The sequence below is a fragment of the Gracilinanus agilis genome, chromosome 2 (genome assembly GCF_016433145.1).
Source record: "Gracilinanus agilis isolate LMUSP501 chromosome 2, AgileGrace, whole genome shotgun sequence".
In the NCBI taxonomy this organism is placed as follows: Eukaryota; Metazoa; Chordata; class Mammalia; order Didelphimorphia; family Didelphidae; genus Gracilinanus; species Gracilinanus agilis.
In genome coordinates this window covers 551,813,958-551,830,987 of record NC_058131.1, presented here as the reverse complement: position 1 = coordinate 551,830,987, position 17,030 = coordinate 551,813,958, and the positions used below count along the sequence as shown (strand labels likewise).

At 49.3% G+C, this 17,030-nt stretch overlaps 2 protein-coding genes across 2 annotated transcripts; one reads left to right on the top strand and one right to left on the bottom strand.

Annotated features, from left to right (window-relative positions):
- The first annotated feature begins 4,038 nt into the window (after window positions 1–4,038).
- On the top strand, window positions 4,039–11,669 carry CPNE6 (copine 6). The gene is made up of 15 exons (XM_044662258.1): window positions 4,039–4,206; window positions 5,121–5,300; window positions 5,586–5,660; window positions 5,899–5,973; window positions 6,192–6,275; window positions 6,360–6,449; window positions 7,195–7,299; window positions 7,617–7,703; window positions 7,898–7,957; window positions 9,224–9,357; window positions 9,457–9,511; window positions 9,918–9,969; window positions 10,320–10,453; window positions 10,855–11,091; window positions 11,538–11,669. Exons 1-15 carry the CDS (start codon window positions 4,039–4,041, stop codon window positions 11,667–11,669), a joined length of 1,668 nt encoding a protein of 555 aa, XP_044518193.1.
- A 3,278-nt stretch (window positions 11,670–14,947) lies between these two features.
- NRL (neural retina leucine zipper) lies at window positions 14,948–16,744 on the bottom strand. Its single transcript, XM_044660061.1, has 2 exons — window positions 16,364–16,744; window positions 14,948–15,337 (listed from the first exon to the last, which is right to left on the bottom strand). The coding sequence occupies exons 1-2, from the start codon at window positions 16,742–16,744 to the stop codon at window positions 14,948–14,950; spliced, it is 771 nt and encodes a 256-aa protein (XP_044515996.1).
- Window positions 16,745–17,030: the final 286 nt, after the last annotated feature.

The window sequence follows — 17,030 nt, the reverse complement described above, 5'->3', positions numbered from 1 at the left end:
ATGTAGGGCATGGCCATGCCTGGAGATGTACTAAGTGAGAGGAAGTTGTGTTTTCATGGCCTTTGGGTGCCATGTTGAAAGCTGGTCTATCCTGGGCCCTTCTACACCTTCAGCAGCAGAGGGTTGTATATTTGGAGCTAGATGGCACCTTTAGAGCATGCTAGTCCTGGAACTGGCACACTATGGCCCCAAACCTATGCCGCCACCTGTTTTTGTACTGCACCAGAGCAAGAATGGTTTTTACATTTTTAAATAAAGTTCTGGGAAGGAGAAAGATTTGGCCAGTGCCATTGTTTGCTGACCTCTAATCATCCAGACCCCTTGTTTTATAGATGAAGAAACAGGCTTAGAGAAATTTAAGTGACTTGCCTGACGTCTTATAGGTAATAAATGGTAGGTAAGGGTTGAACCCAAGACCAAAGCTCTTTCCCACTATGCTATAGAAGAGACAGTAATTTGGGGCATAAGTTCTGACTGTGTATATATATCAGTTTCCATTTTGGTTAAATGATAGGTTAGACTAGATAACCTTTAAAGTCCCTTTGGGCTCTGAACCTACACTCTTCCGCTTCTAAATGGCACCAGAATAGGCCATTTACCTCATTGCACTATGCTAGGCTGTGTGTCACTGAATGAAAGGAAATCATTTATTAAGTAATTACTATGTGCCAGGCATTGTGCTGTTATTGAAAACTTTGGGTCTTATCCTGCAGAGGCTTATTCCTTTATCAATCAATCACAAACTTAAGTTCCATTTCTGCATGAACCAAAGACTCTTCCTTACTTCCTCCTTTCCTTCCTTCCTTCCTCCCTTCCTTCCTCTGTCTTTTTCTTTCTCTCTTTCTCCTCTCTTTTCTTTTTCTTTTTCTTTCTTCCTCTTCCTTCCTTCCTTCCTTCCTTTCTTCTTTCTTTCTTTCTTTCTTTCTTTCTTTCTTTCTTTCTTTCTTTCTTTCTTTCTTTCTTCCTTACTCTTTTAAAATAATTCTAAGACAGAGGGGCAAGGGCTGGGCAAATAGGATTAAGTGACCTCCCTGTACCATACAGCTAAGAAGTGTCTAACTTCAGATTGGAACCCAGCTCCTCCTGACTCCAGATCTGGTGCTCCATCCACTGTTCCACCTACTGCCCCCAAAGGCTTTCTATACCCTTGATGGTGTGTAATGCATGTTCCCTTGAGTTTCATAGCCCATAGATGTTTCCTCAGACTCTTCAATAGAGGGTGGTGGTATGGGACCTTCCGGGCCTGAAGCCTTTCCCATACCTGAAATTTAATTCTCTCTCTGTCAGGTCTATGGGATGGGAGAGAGAAAGAGAAGGAAGGGAATTTATCAGATTGGTTTGTGGGTCCCCCAGCGTTCCTTCCCATTTTGTGAGCCCGGCCCTTGGTTTTCCACGTCTCCAGCTGGCATCATTATGGGTCCTGGAGGGACTGTATCTGTTACCCTGTGCAAAAGTGACCGGGGGCACATAACTCGTCCATATAATTGAATCGGTGTGTCATCTGAGGGAGGGCACGTAATGGATCAAAATACACGTTGGCCCCTGGAACAAATAAGGAAAGCGCTTTGCAAACCTTAAAATGTTCTCCAAATGGCAGTTCTTACTGAATCACGGGCTGCCCTGGTCACGAGCAATGTCCGGGAGCTTCTCCCACTTATTAGCGTGGGGGTCCCACGCGCACACGGGAGCTTCTAGGGGTGGCACTCTGTCTGTCGGCCTCTGTGCCTGCGCTTGTCTGTCTGTCCATCCGTGCCTGCGTGCGCCTGCCCCACAGGCTTTAACTGTCATCTGTTCCATCGTGTTTAAGCGAGGGTGACCGTGTGTGTCAGGTATGTGTAAGCTTGAGCGCCGCTGTGCTGATTTCTCTCTCATTTTATGCGTGTGTCCCTGTGTGTGCCTGCAAATGTCACTGTGATAGGATGTCTAGCTGTGATTGTGTGCGTGTGTGTCAGTGTACCCATGGGAGTCCTGGGCTCTCATCAACCCCAGCCCACCCTCCTCCCCAAGCACTGCAGCTCCCTGGGCGGAGGCCCTGCCCCTCCCCTCCTTGACTGTGGGGGGGGAAGCCTGTGCTGCCGGCCCCCCCACCCCTCCCCATCCAGGCCCCATAAATAGCAGCAGAGACAGAGCTGGAGCTTCAGCCGGCGCCAGCGGCTGGAGCGGCGAGGGAGCTGGCCGAGCTGCTGAACGGCAAGACAAGAGAGAGCCAGGGAGGCCCCCCATTATCCAAGACCCCCACAGGTGAGCACTGCCCCCACAGGGACCCCTGTCCTGACCCAGTCTCCATGGCAATACCTCCCAACCCTCCAAAGGAAGGTTGCCCATCCCTGATTTCCTCCTGCTCCATTCCTCCCCCCACCCCATGCCCCCTACCTGGAGGTTAGGTCTGAGGACCCCTCAGAGAGAAGAAATCACAGACTGGGGAGCAGAAGACCTGAGAGAAGGTGGGGAGGTTTGGGTCACCCCATGCTGGAGCCCAGCAACACACCCAGACACTCCCACACACACCCAGGGAGGGAAACACAATCAGGGAGATGGGCACCCAGCTAGGAAATGGGGGGGACAGGGAAGAGGGGCACCCAGCCATTTATGCCCGACAGAAAATAGACATAGACCATCCAGAGGGCAGATAGCCCTGGAGTCACCAAGCCATGTGCACCCACAAGAAAATATGCTTAAAACACACTCACTTTCTGATACTCTAGTAGAGAGGCACAAAGGAGTGGGGGTGTCACAGACATCATTGCCCCAAGGCACAAACAGACACCAAAATCATGCACTTCCTAGGTCCCCAACCCCACCCCCTCCTCAGGCCCTGGCATACACCTACCCACTGCCACCCAAGGGTTTGGCACCAGAAGTGGGGAGGTGGGAGAGAGCTGGAGTCCGAGACTGGGTATCGGTGCTGGGTAGCCGAGCCTAGCTAGACAGAGCCTAGTGGGCAGGGAGGAGGGGAACCATGGCTCCCCCAAAACCTTGTCGCTAAGAGACAGTGCCAAGGCTGCTGGGAAGTGTGAGAACATCTTGGGGTGGGGGGGTTGGGGAGAGAGAGTTTGTCATAGTAGGAGCTCCTGCCAGGGACAAAGAGAGAGCTTTTCCAATGTGTGTGTATCTGTGGGAGGGGAGGTTGTGACCCCAACTTTCCCATTTCACTACTCCCCAGTCCCCCGAAGGACAAAGGAGGGGAAAAAGTCCCCAGATCAAACCCCAGAGCTGAGCCTTCTTCTTCTCCCAGCCATCTGACCCTAGCCCCCCTGAGGACCCTGCCCCCCTTCTTCCCTGACTCTCAGCCCTCCACAAGCCTCAGTCGCCCATTCACTGCCTCTGGCCCAGAACACCCCACCCCAGCTCACTCCTGCCAAGGCTGAGTGCAGCCTCTGGCTTAGAGTCGGGAAATGATCAGAAGGCGCTGAGGCAGCAAAAAGGAGAAATCGATGACCCCACTATCCACCACAGCTGCCAGGACTCCCTTCCCCCTAACAAGGGACACCCAGACCCGGAGGAAGACAAACAGATGCCTTGGCTCTTGGAGGTAACTGGGAACAAGGGAGTCCTGTCTGTCCCTCAGTTTCCCTTCTTTCTCTCTCTCTAGGCTCTGATCAGCACCCCGATTTCAAGAGAGGCTCGGCAACTTGACCTAACTGAGTAAGGATTTGGGGAACAGGAGGGATAAGAGGCAGAGGGGTTCTCCGTGTTTCCTTGACACTCAGGAAGGGGAGAGGAGGGGCAGTGGGAGGTAGGGCTCAGGAATTCTGCAGAGATATTCTTTCTCCTCCAAGACCAGAAGAGGGAGGGACAGTCCTGGCTCAGAGCTGGGATCTCTAGATTCTGTTCCCCTAAGGACACGAGCACCCCTCTGGAGTTTCATGCCTGGGGGGGAGTGGAGAGAGGAGAGATGGGGATATACTCTACAAGCAGGAAAGGGTTTTACATGCCAGGCCATAGGAGGAATATATGCCAGTGTTCAAAACCTTTTTGAGGGGATGAGAGCTCTGCGACCCCCTGTCCACTTTACTGGCTCGTGCTCCCCATAGGATCATGTCGGAATCTGAGCTTGAATGGGTGCCCGAGCCCCCAGCCATGACCCTAGGGGCCTCCAGAGTGGAACTTCGAGTGTCCTGCCATGGGCTTCTGGACCGAGACACCCTCAGCAAGCCCCACCCCTGCGTCTTGCTCAAGCTCTACTCTGATGAACAGTGGATGGAGGTAAGAGATCGCCACCCTTGCCCCTGCCAGTCTCACAAGGCCAGTGGGACTGACTGGGGCGGTCGTCATTTCAAAGAAGTGTGCAATAACCTTAGATAATTTGGTTTTTCTAGAATTCTAGGATGTATTCAATAACCATGGAGGCCCAGGAAAAACCCCAGAAGGGAGTTGGAGAGTGGACGTGATGGCCTCAATAAACTCATATGATTTTTTTTTTAGAACTCTATGACATAACCCCAAAGAGCTGTGTGAGAAAGCCAGGTGGTTTTCTTTAGAACCCGAACGCCAGGAAGCTTTGTGATAACTCTAAAGAATGTATGGTAAGGCGAGGAGAACTGTGTGCCCCAGAGAAGCTGGGGGTGGGAGAAGTTTAAAGGCCCAGAAAGATTTATAATAACCCCATCTGGCTTTTTGTTTAATCTATATTATATAGGATGTCCCAGAAGCCTTATATGATATGACAACCTCAGAGGATTCTGTGGTTTTTTAAAAAGGATTTTAATCTAATCCATCCTTTTCCCCTTAGAAGTTGTGTTATAACCCTAGGAGTTTTGTGATAACTTTACAGGGTAGTAACATAACCAAGGAGGTTCAGAGGGCTAGGTGGACAGATGAAAAGTAGGGAAGGTGTGTGATAAAACTCAAAAAGATATGTAATAAGCCAAAATGACCTTTCTAGAACTAGAGGAGGGAAGTAGTGAGATCTATATGGTTCTTGAACTTTCATATCCAGCCTAGAGGCAGAAGAGAGACTGAAAGAAGAAAAAAACTTTAGGAATGGGATCGAGCACAAGGGGTAGGGCAGGGTCTCCGAAAGTAGGATGTGTTCCACTGAGGTAACCCCAGTGGTGGAGTTCATTTGCCAGAGAGATATGTCCTTTTCTCCAGTGCCTCTCACTTCTTCTTGCCCCCAGATGGAACACACAGAAGTAATAAGGTCTTGCTCCAGCCCGGTCTTCTCCCGAGTGCTGGCCCTGGAATATTTCTTTGAGGAAAAGCAACCACTGCAATTCCACGTCTTTGATGCTGAAGATGGTGCCACCAGCCCTACGAATGACACCTTCCTCGGCTCTGCTGAGTGCACCCTGGGCCAGGTCAGATCCATCACCACCATCCCAAGCAACAGCCATCATCATTCCCCAGACCCACCCACCAATCTCCAACCCTAGCCCAACCCCAGATACTAGGATCCTTACTACATTCCCAGCCCCATTCTTATTTATATTATCTTCGCCCCACACCCGTGCCCTCCTTCCCATCTTCCTCACTTCCATTCTCCCTGGGATTTCTCTCCTCCCCATTCCCTTACTGCCATAGCCCTGTGTGGGTGAGACCCAGGGGGAGCAGGGCACAGGTGAGGTCCTTGCTTCTCTTCCTAGATTGTATCTCAGACCAAGGTCACCAAGCCACTACTGCTAAAGAATGGAAAGAATGCTGGCAAATCCACCATCACGGTAGGCATCAGCCCCCAACCCTATGAAGTGCTCCCCAAAACCAACAAAGACCTGAAACTCTAGTACCCTTTCCAGAGCAGAGCAGAGGAGGGTCATCTTGCCCAACCATCCCCAACTTGACAAAAACGTATCCCAAGAGATAAGATAGGAAGAGGAGAGTTTGGTGGGGAGTGGGGTGGTCAAGGGGCCCATTATAAGAGCTGAAATGTCCTGGATGCCTTTTCCTTCATGCACCCAGATCGTGGCAGAAGAGGTATCTGGCACCAATGACTATGTGCAGCTCACCTTCAGAGCCCAGAAGCTGGACAACAAGGTCAGAACTCCCAAGACCCCCAGCCCCACCCGACACTTCTCTGCACAGACAGATCCCAGTATCCTGACTCCCAACCTCTATCCCTTCTTGCACAGACATAGGCAAGAGTCCCACTCTGCCTTCAAGCTCTTTTTTATTTTTGACCCTTATCTCCTGCCAACCCTCACACTGGCTCCTCCTGGGGCTCTGCAGGTCAGCTTGTTTCCCTGCTCCCCTAGGATCTATTCAGCAAGTCGGACCCCTTCATGGAGATCTACAAAACCAATGGGGACCAGAGTGATCAGCTCGTCTGGAGGACTGAGGTTGTGGAGAGGACAGGGAAGGGTGGGAGGTAAAAGAGATCCAGATAGAGACTGACCCTGACTTCCCTGGCCCGGATCCCACAGGTGGTGAAGAATAACCTGAGTCCAAGCTGGGAACCCTTCCGCCTGTCCCTCCACTCTCTATGCAGCTGTGATATTCACCGACCTCTCAAAGTAAGGCCGGGCAGAGGAGGCTAGAGCAAGCTTCCCTCATCCCCATCACTGACAGTGTACACACACACACACACACTCTCTCTCTCTCTCTCTCTCTCTCGTGGCTACTGAGAGAAGGACTTTTTCACAGGCCAAATAGTGAATTAGGTGAAGTTTGCCTTTGGATAACGTCTCTTCCCAATCTGAACTTTTTCTTACCCTTCGGTAGCAGACATTGAGTGTCTTCATGGTCTCTCTTCTTTCCTGTGATCAAAGTTCTCTAGAAAAAGCTTATTGACTAACTAACATGTCAGTGATAAAACGTGAACGTCTGCCATCACAGTTTAAGGCAGTTGCATTTTAACGGAGGGAGGCATTTGCATTTACTCAAAGGAGTGAAGCTCTTTTGGTAGAATTTCAGGCAAGCTGGAGCAGGAAATAGAGCACTAGCCTCTGACCCTGGATGATTCTAGGGTCAAGTCCTGTCTCGGACATACACTGGCTCTGTGATCCTAGACAAGCTCAAAGCAATAATTAGCAGGGAAGATGCTGTCCTGAATCAGTAGAGGGAATTCCCTCATCTGGAAGTTCCCTCTGTCAATGAAATCACAGGTCCAGTCCCATCAGAAGTCACTGAGCTGGGAGGTGGATGGGGATAGTTTTCATTCAGGAAGGTTTTTCTGTGTCCCAGAAATCTTAGCACACAAACACGGAGGTGAGGTCAGCCCTCGCTGGCTCCTAATCCTGTGTACCCCTCTTCCACCAGTTTATGATCTACGACTATGATTCAAATGGGAAGCATGACTTCATTGGAGAGTTCACTAGCACCTTCAACGAGATGCAGGAGGGCACCGCTGGGCCAGGGCAGGAGGTGATGACAAGATCTATCTCCCAACAACCCTTCCTAGAGACCCCTCACAGACCTCCCTACGGTCCTCATATTCTCCCTAAGGTCCTCATATTTACCTTCCCTGAGAACAGACCCTATGACTGATCCAGAAAGCTGAAAGGAGTCACTAGGCATGAATAGCGGAGGGTTTGGAAGGACAGGATTGGACATCACCGAGAGTTTCACCCTGGGGTCTGGGTTAAGGATAGGGAACGTCTCACCCTAAAAGACTCTGTCCTGGAGGGAGGCTGGTAACTCTACGGGGATGTAACAATGGCTTTGGGACATTTGGGCCCTAGATGCAATGGGACTGTATCAACCCCAAGTATCGGGACAAGAAGAAGAATTACAAGAATTCTGGGACAGTGACTCTGACTCAGTGCACGGTAAGCCCTGTACCTCAGCCCCAACTGCACTCCAATCCTGCCTCTTCCCCTAAGCCCAGTGCCTCTCTCTGCCATGATCCATAGTCTTTTCACCTCAAACATAGCTTCAACCTCATGTTCTTCTCCCCTTGCTCTATATGACCTTGAGTCAACCCTCCCTAAGGAGGTTTTCTCTACAACTCTGCCCTTATCAGGTGGAGAAAGTGCACACTTTCCTGGACTACATCATGGGTGGCTGCCAGATCAGCTTCACGGTAAGGGGACCCCTCCAGGGGAATTGTGGGACTAGATGGATTGGGGAATCTCAGGAGAATAAAGCAAGGGGACACTGAATAGAATCAACTGTTCCAGGGTTCTGGGGAAGGGTAGTGAGGGCTGAGCATGCCTAGAGTCCAACCCTGGCCAACATGCTGGGAGTTGGGGTCACTAAGGAGAGAGAATCAGAATTGGTATAAAATAAGAAGAGTTGATGACCCATATACAAAGAGACATAAAATCCCTATAAGAGTACCAGTTGGAGAGAAGCTCCAGGGAGAGGAGCCCCTGTCCTCTGAATACTCTTGTCCTGGAATACTCATGCTCAGGTAGGGATTAAACTAGATAACTTCTGGATTCACTTCCAACTTTGAAAGCTTCTACGTTTAAGAAGACTGGCTATGGGGATATAGTAAAAAAAAAAGTTGGATGAGGTGAAAATTTCAAAGAAGCAGATTCTATTTGGAAAGAAGGGAAACTTCCTAACAATTAAAGTTGTCCCAAAGTGGAATGGGCTGCTTACAAAAATCTGGAATTCCCCTTTTCAAGATATCTTGAAGAATAAGCCAAATTGGGGCAGCTAAGTGGCTTAAAGGATAGAAAGCCAGGTCTGGAGATGGGAGGTCCTGGGTTCAAATCTGGCCTCAGACACTTCCTAGCTGTTCGATCCTGACTAAATCACTTAACTCCAGTTGTCTAGCTCTGACTGCTCTTCTGCCTTAGAACCAATACTTAATATTGAGTCTAAGATGGAAAGTAGAGGTTTTAAAAAAAAATAAGCTAGATAACCTCAGAGATTTCTGTGCTCAAAGCAGCTCTCTAAGACAATTAGCAAAGAAGATGCTGTCCTGAATTAGTTGAGGGAATTTCCTCTTCTGGGAGTTCCCTCTATCAATGAAATCACAGGTCCAGTCCCATCAGGAATTGCTGAGCTGGGGGGTAGATGGAGATAGTTTTCATTCAGGAAGGTTTTTCTGTGTCCCTGAAATCTTAGCACACAAACACTACTAAGGTGAGGCCAGCTCTAATCGACCCCTAATCCTGTGTACCTCTCACCTTAGGCATTTCTGTTGTGGACCTCTGAAATTCCATGATCATCTTCTCAATCAACTAGACAATAAGCCCCCTGAGTTCAGTAATGTCTTACATTTCTATATCCCTCTCCTGGATCTAGAACTGTCCTAGGCACATAGTAGGTGTTCAATAAATACTTGTTTATTGAATAAATGTTAAGAGAACATTTATTCCTCTCTTGACACCCCCAGGTGGCTATTGATTTCACAGCCTCCAACGGGGACCCAAGGAGCAGCCAATCTTTACATTGCCTTAGCCCTCGCCAGCCCAACCACTATCTTCAAGCCCTTCGGGCAGTTGGGGGCATCTGCCAGGACTATGACAGGTATGAGAGGGATAGGGGATGGGCAAGGCATGGAGGGGATGGTTCAGTCTTTGATGACTGAACTTCCTCTCCATCTGTTACTCCTTTCTCATCTCCCAGTGACAAACGGTTCCCAGCATTTGGTTTTGGGGCCAGGATCCCCCCAAATTTTGAGGTCAGTACCTGACAAGAAAAGTGGTGTGGGGAGGGACAAGATGATCATGGTGTGTTGGAAATGGCATTGTACTTAAGAGTTAGGAGATTGAGATTCAAATTTCAGCTTCAGCCAGGTGACCTCAAGCAATTAATCTCTCAGAGTCCTGGTATCTGAATCTATAAATGAGTCTTTTTCACCTAATTCACTTGGGGTTACTCTGAAGAAAATGCTGTGTACAACTTAAACTACCATGGAAATGTGGATTATTATTATTATTATTATTATTATTATTATTATTATTATTATTATTATTATTATTATTATTATTATTNATGGAAATGTTTATTATTATTATTATTATTATTATTATTATTATTATTATTATTATTGTCATCACCCTCATTGCCCACAATGTCCTCAACAGGTATCCCATGACTTTGCCATCAACTTTGATCCTGAAAATGCTGAGTGTGAAGGTAAGAAAGAATTGCTTTGTCCTTGAGTACCCCCAACACATTCCTGTACCCACATATACATACATTCACACATACTGTACTACACTCAGTTTACACATTTGAGTGGCCCCAAATTTCCCCCACTACCAACCTATCTTACCATATGGAAGAATATCAGTCCATATGTTGGAGCTCCATCCTGAGACAAGGGAAACTCTACTCTATCTGGCTATCTGGAAAAACACTCCCCACCACCACCACCTGAGTTCTGACTCTAACACAACCTCTCAAACCATTTCACTCCCAAATCCCTTCTTATTTCTCTACTCTATCTCTCTCCTTTCTCTCTCCCCTCCCCATATGACCCACAGAGATCTCTGGGGTCATTGATTCCTACCGACGATGTCTACCCCAAATCCAGCTGTATGGCCCTACCAATGTGGCTCCCATCATTAACCGTGTAGCTGGTCCAGCCCAAAAGGAGCAAAGCAGCGGAAAGGCTACCGTGAGGAGGATGAGGGGGATGGGAAACTGGGGAGGGAGTAATAGTTAAGATAATCAATTCCTCGGGGGCAGCTGGGTAGCTCAGTGGAGTGAGAGTCAGGCCTAGAGACAGGAGGTCCTAGGTTCAAACCCGGCCAGCCTCAGCCACTTCCCAGCTGTGTGACCCTGGGCAAGTCACTTGATCCCCATTGCCCACCCTTACCACTCTTCCACCTATGACACGATACACCGAAGTACAAGGGTTTAAAAAAAAAAAAAGATAATCAATTCCTTTCTACTCTTGAGGGAAGGCTAGGGAAGTATAAGGCATAGATCCCTTCAGGTTATGGAACTGAGAAGCATTAGGGGTTAAGGTAGAGAAGGAAGATAATTCTGAATATATCACTCTCCTTTTCCACTCAGAAATATTCAGTGCTGCTAGTACTGACAGATGGAGTGGTCACTGACATGGCAGAGACCAGGACAGCCATTGTCAGGGCTTCTCGTCTACCCATGTCCATTATCATTGTGGGTGTGGGGAATGCTGATTTTTCTGACATGAGAATGCTGGATGGGGATGACGGGACTCTCCGCTGCCCTCGTGGGGTCCCGGCTGCCCGGGACATTGTTCAGTTTGTGCCCTTTCGTGACTTCAAAGATGTAAGAACATCATCTTCTCCCTTATCCTCCCTGAATCCTACCTTCCCCTCAATAGCTCTTCCCTAAAAAACAAACAAAAAACAAAAACCTTAGTCAGACCCAGTTCTATCATCCCAATCCAAATGCCTCTTAAACTCACTGACCCATCTCCTCCTTCCCATCATTCCAATTCTAACCCTCTAGATTACACTGCCTTGCCCTTTCTAACACACATGAATTCTCTTGAGTTATCTCATTCCTGGGATAAGACTTTTAATACTCACTGGAATTCTATGTGGTATCACCCTAGCCCCTTATGCAATCTCAGCTCCCTTTTCCATCTTTAGATTCAATATTTATTCATGAATTATTAGGCATAGATCATCCAACCTCCCCTTTCTCACTCTAAATCTACTGATCAGCTTCCCACACTTTGCTTCTCTCTCCCTTTGACCCTATCTACTCAGGCACCACCATCAGCACTAGCTAAATGTGTCCTAGCTGAGGTACCTAAGCAGGTGGTTGAATACTATGCCAGTCAAGGCATTGCTCCTGGAGCACCAAGATCCTGCACCCCAGCAACCACCCCAAGTCCATGACCCTAAAGCCAGCGACTCTGGATACCCCCTTCAACCTCTCAGTGAGTCACAAACATAGTGTTGAAAGGGGTAACTTGGGAATGGGGCAAAGTAATCAGACCTTGAGCAGAAGGCCAGGTACAGGGAAGAGATTTGTGATTGCCCCTATTTTCTGTCAGGTGCCTGTTCTGTCCCCTGTGACTAGAGTGACCAGTGCCTCTACCTTTTGGATCTACTGTGCCCCAGGAAGACCTGCAAGTGAGCTGTGGGAATCCTGCATCCCACTTCCATTCAGGCCCTCCAGGTCTCCATTTCATTGCTTCTCAGTCCTTTTCTGAGTGTCCCCCAAGTTCCCAAGTCTCTGTTAATAAAGTGACCCATTATTAGTCATTCTGCCTTTCCTCATTACTTTGTCCTCTGGAAACTGGAGGAGATGTTGGAAAAGGAGTGGTCAGGCAAGGATGAGAGGGAAGCAATTTGCAGAAAAAAAGCAAAACCAACCCCTCAGGATCAGAAAGGGCTGTTCCCAAACCTTATAGACTCCATTCAGGGCCTCCCTCTACTTCTAATCCCCTAAATTGATTCTTTTCCAATTCTTATTCTAACCCTGCACCTGTGGTATACAGAAAAATTCCTACCCCTCATTCTGATCTTGCCTCCTAGTCCCCGGGGGGTCATGGGTGGGGGGCGGTTGGAGAGAAGGAGTGTTAACTATGGAGGTTAACTTTAGGAAAGAGGGGGGTAATGAGAGGCTGTCAGAGGGGTTGGCTGATCCCCTCACTGAGCTGTCTCTGGGGGGAAACCCAGCTGAGCTTCCCCAGGGACTAAACCCCCAGCCCCCTCACAGCTGTGGAACAGGCTAGTGGAGGGAGAGAAAGGAGGAGGGTCTACAGGGAAAGCTTACAGAAGAACATCAAGATCTAGAGTACCTTAGAATCAAGAGCAGTGATTTGATATCCAAGGTCTGAGAAATAGCTATGTCCCATAGCCTAATTCCTATACTGTGTCCAAACTTACAGGTGTATATCTCCATATCATTATATTTTGGGTCTTTAGGTGTGTGCCTTTGTCTGTGTACTTTAAAAAGTCATTCTGAATGTCCTTCCAGGAAGTGCTTTAGAAACAAGAATTGTGAGATAGATAGATAGATAGATAGATAGATAGATCTTCATGAGGTAAAATCATAGATGCTATTGTCCAGTTATAGGTGTATGTCTGGTGTGATTCATCAGGCAGTGTTAAGAGGGAATGCGGTGAGAGTAGCCCTGGATCCTGTTCTCGGCTCCACACCATATGCCTCCAAGTCAGGGTGACAAAACAAAAAAGCAGTAAGAAGGAAGAAAAGCCCAGGCTTGAGACACAGGAAGGGTGGCTGTCATGGAGAACAGAGGAGTGCTTCCATTTTGGTGGAGGATTCTTTGCCCCTCGGTAGCAGTCTATGTTCTCCAGACCATGAAGGTGGAACCAGCACAGGAGGTAACAAGTCCCTTCATATACATTAGCTGGAAAGGATGGAGAGCAACAGATACAGCCAGGAAAGTAGTGGGAAAGCAAAAAAGATGAACAAGCAAGAGAAAAACAGAGCCAAAGATGGAGAAAAACACATCGATAGAGAAATACAAGGGGAGAGAAACAAAGAGAGAAAGGGATATGAGGAAGGAAAGCACAGGGATAGAGAAAGGGACAGATGGAGAGGGGGAGAGAGGAAAAGAGACATATGTGAGCCTCTCCTTGCCTCTCCCTGTTCTGTCCCCAAGGCAAACGCTGGTGAGGTAACTAGCTCTCTGGGGTATGCACTGATCCATTCTGTCCTCTCATATTCCTCATACTTCCTGGTTACTAGAATAGTGATCCAGGTTTCAAGGGGCAATTTTTTAAAAACCTACGCAGAGTAAAGACAAATATAAAACCCTACCCTTACCCCAGTGCCCAAAACCAGACCCCAACCCAGGGATGCTTAGACTGAGACATTCTGATCACTATCACACCTGAGGTCACTTTGGACCATGTGTTTCTCCTTCCTGTTCACAGACAATGGTTGTCCCTAATCTATAACTGAGTGCTCTCACATGGACCTAGGGGGTGGAATCACCCTGACAGTCTCAGCTCCTCAGCACAAATAACACACATGCTACATGCCTCATTCTCCAACATAGATAGACAGAAGGCAGAGTCAATGCAGGTGCAAAGAATAGAATTGTGTTTCAATGCAATGGCTTTTGATCAATGGTATTAAAATACTTGACCCAACTTTCATTTTAAATTTACTTCCTGCTCCCTTCCCACCCCTGGAGGAGTCTCACACTGAAAAAAAAAGGAAAAAAAAAGGCAGGGGTATCTGAGGATGTCCAAGATAGTCACATGATAGAAGATAGGTAGAGATCTAAAAGGGGAATTCTGGAAGGGACACCCTCAAAATGTCCAGGGCTCCTCCCTAATGAAAGCCCTCCCTTACTCATTTAGTATGTTTAGGGGTCACATCTGCCCAACATACTTTCTGAGTTCTGAGTCAGGATGCTGGAGGTAGGGAGCTTCCCTCTGTAAATTCCTCTTGGTCATTTTTTGAGCTATGGAGCTTGTCTGACCCTTCCCTCTCGATCTCCTGGGCCCGTTGAGGTTGCCAGTTTCAAAGGGTGAGGAGAGAAGCATCTTGGATAGGAATTCCTGTTGAACTCTGCTTGGAGAGGAAGGGTTCCCAGTAGAGAAATCACTGGATCTAGTGTTCTACTTTAGAAAAAAAAATTAAGTGGCAGCTAGGATACAGTCCCTCAGATTTGGCCAGCAGTTTATTATTCCTCAAGACCTCAAAAATGCCTGAAACCAGCAGAAAAAAAATGGAAGCCCAGATAAATGAGGTGGAGGAAATGGAAGGGCATACCCTCTACGTTACATGCTCTATAATCCCCTGGTGCTTAGAAATCCTATGCCCCCCTCCAGGAAGTCCATCAATTTTGCCATTGGTCCCTGTATACCCAAGGATTCTGGGCTCTAGAGGGTGTCTATATGCAGGCCCTGGAACCTGGGGCCTGAGGACAGAAGAGAGAGAAAAGCTGGGGGACGCTGACTCCCAAGGAATGGGGTGAGGGAATTCCGCCCCACCCCCTTCTCTTGTGGGAGAGATCAGGAATCCTAAGTGGAAGACCTTTAAAGGTATATTTCTGGGTCAAACAAAAACGAATAAAGCTCCCTCGAATGTGATGTACCAAGGGGCACATGCCAGGCCGGGGAGAGATATCCAATCGTTGAGGCCATACTGCCCCGTGGGCTCCTCCGGTATGTGGGCCCCGAAAAGATGGGGTTCAGAGGAAGAAGTGACCGTGGTCCCCTGGGCGCGGGGACCGGACGGGGTCAGGGCCAAGGCCAAGGCTAGGGCCGGGGCCAGGGACGCCGGCTGACATCTTGTCACAGCGGGCTTTGTAGAGGTCACGCTCCCGGGCCAGGCGCGCCAACTCGCCCCGCAAGGCGTCCAGCTGGGCGGCCAGACGGGCCCTCTCTGCCTCCAGCCCGCGCCGCTGCTGCAGCCGCTTGGAGCGGCAGGCCTGGGCGTAGCCGCGGTTCTTCAAGGTGCGGCGTCTCTGCTTGAGCCGCAGAGCCTCGTCTCGCCCGCAGCCCCGCAGCTGCCGGTTCAGCTCACGCACGGACATGGACACCAGCGCAGCATCGGAAAACCGCTCCGCCAGTACCGGGAGCTGGAGTGGGGAAAGGGAGGATTGAGGCTCCCAAGACAAGTCCCCCAACTCCACCCAACGTTCTGTACCATCATAAACCGCTCCCGAGCCTTCCTGGCAGAAGCCATCAATCCAGCCCAGCCCCTGTGTACTGGGCGACTCTTGGATCCCTCCCCAATCACAATGGCAGGAACTGTCCCCGCATTCAGCCCCAGCCCTTCTTGCAAGCCTTCTCCCAAGCCCCATCCACCTACTTTCCCTTGCAGCACCTACTCATTCTTCCCTCGGTCCCTCTTTCTCTCCACAGTCCTACTTGGCTGGCTAGTGTCCTCGAGAACTCCGAGTACCTCCCATATCTCTTCTCCTTAGCCACCCAGAAAACACCCACCGCCACGCCTCCCACCCTCCCACTCCCCGTCAGTCGTTAGGGTCCTAATCCTATGGAAATGTGGAAGAAAGACCAGGTCAGTTAAGATCCTCCGCGCAGATCGTGGAATGAGGCTGCCTTCCTGTGACCCCTGAAGGATTTAGATTACACCTTAATCCCCTTGACACCCCCATTGTGTCTATAATTAATAGGATGAGTCCCAATCCTCCCAGAGGGAGTGGGAAGGGGGAGAGAGGGAGGGAAGTAAAGTCTTAGGTCAGCCTCGTGGCGCGACCACCAGCCAGTGGCTTCTTCACTACCCAAAAACCCTCGTCTTTTTGCCACCTCCGTCCTTCCTCCCTTCCTGGGTACTTTTTCTCCCTTAACGCTGTGCTCCATTTCTGCTCTCTCGGTCCGTTCCATCTCTACCTTTTCCCCTACCCCAGACTATTCATTTCTCTCCCTTTGGGGAAACTTTAAGAGAGACTGAAGGCTCCTTTTTTTAAAACCTAGCTGCTTTTTCTCCCTTGGTGCGTTTCTCTCCTGTGCCCAGCACGCCTGTTATCTTGTCCCAATCTTTTTCACTCTCTTTATTCGGCTTCCACTCTTTCTCCTCCCTAGGCTCCTTTTCCTCAGCACTGACCCCCCACGGGGCCCCAACATCCCATATACCCTCTCACCTGGGGGTTCGGGCCACCCATCTCTTCTGCGCTTCCTGGGTAGTGGGAGAGAGGTCCCTCAGCAGGGGCTGGTCCCTGGACCTGCAGGAACTCCACAGCCTCATCCGGACTCAACCCCAGCCCCTCTCCAGCCCCCAGCTGCTGCTGCAGAGCAGCCAGCCAGTACAGCTCTTCCAGACCCTGCCGAACCCCTTCAGTGGCCCCTACTACACCCGGATCACTGAAGGTGGGTGAGGGGGGCACTGAGCTGTAGGGTGTGGAGCCCAGTGAGGCTGTGGGGGGCCCAGATCGGCCCTCAGGGGGCTCCCTTTTTACCTCGAACTTCATCAGATCAAAGTCATTGACATACTCCATAGCCAGGGGACTGGGGGGCAGGGCCATTGCTGGGGTTAGGTGACAAGGATCCACCTAGAAGAGACAAGGAGTTGAGGTGAGGCCAATGGAGGAGGAGGCCTGAAAAGAGCCTGCCCTGAGGTGTATCATCGTTGGGGAAAGAGGACTAAGGGGCTGGATTTTTGTCCTGGAAAAGTCATGACAAGTTTGGCAAGCCACTCAACTTTTCTGAGCCTTAGTTTCCTGTGAGTGGGTCTAAATAGTCACTAAGGTTCCCTTCTAGTTTTAAAAATCTATGATTTTACAATGTAAAAGTAAAGAACAACTACACTCC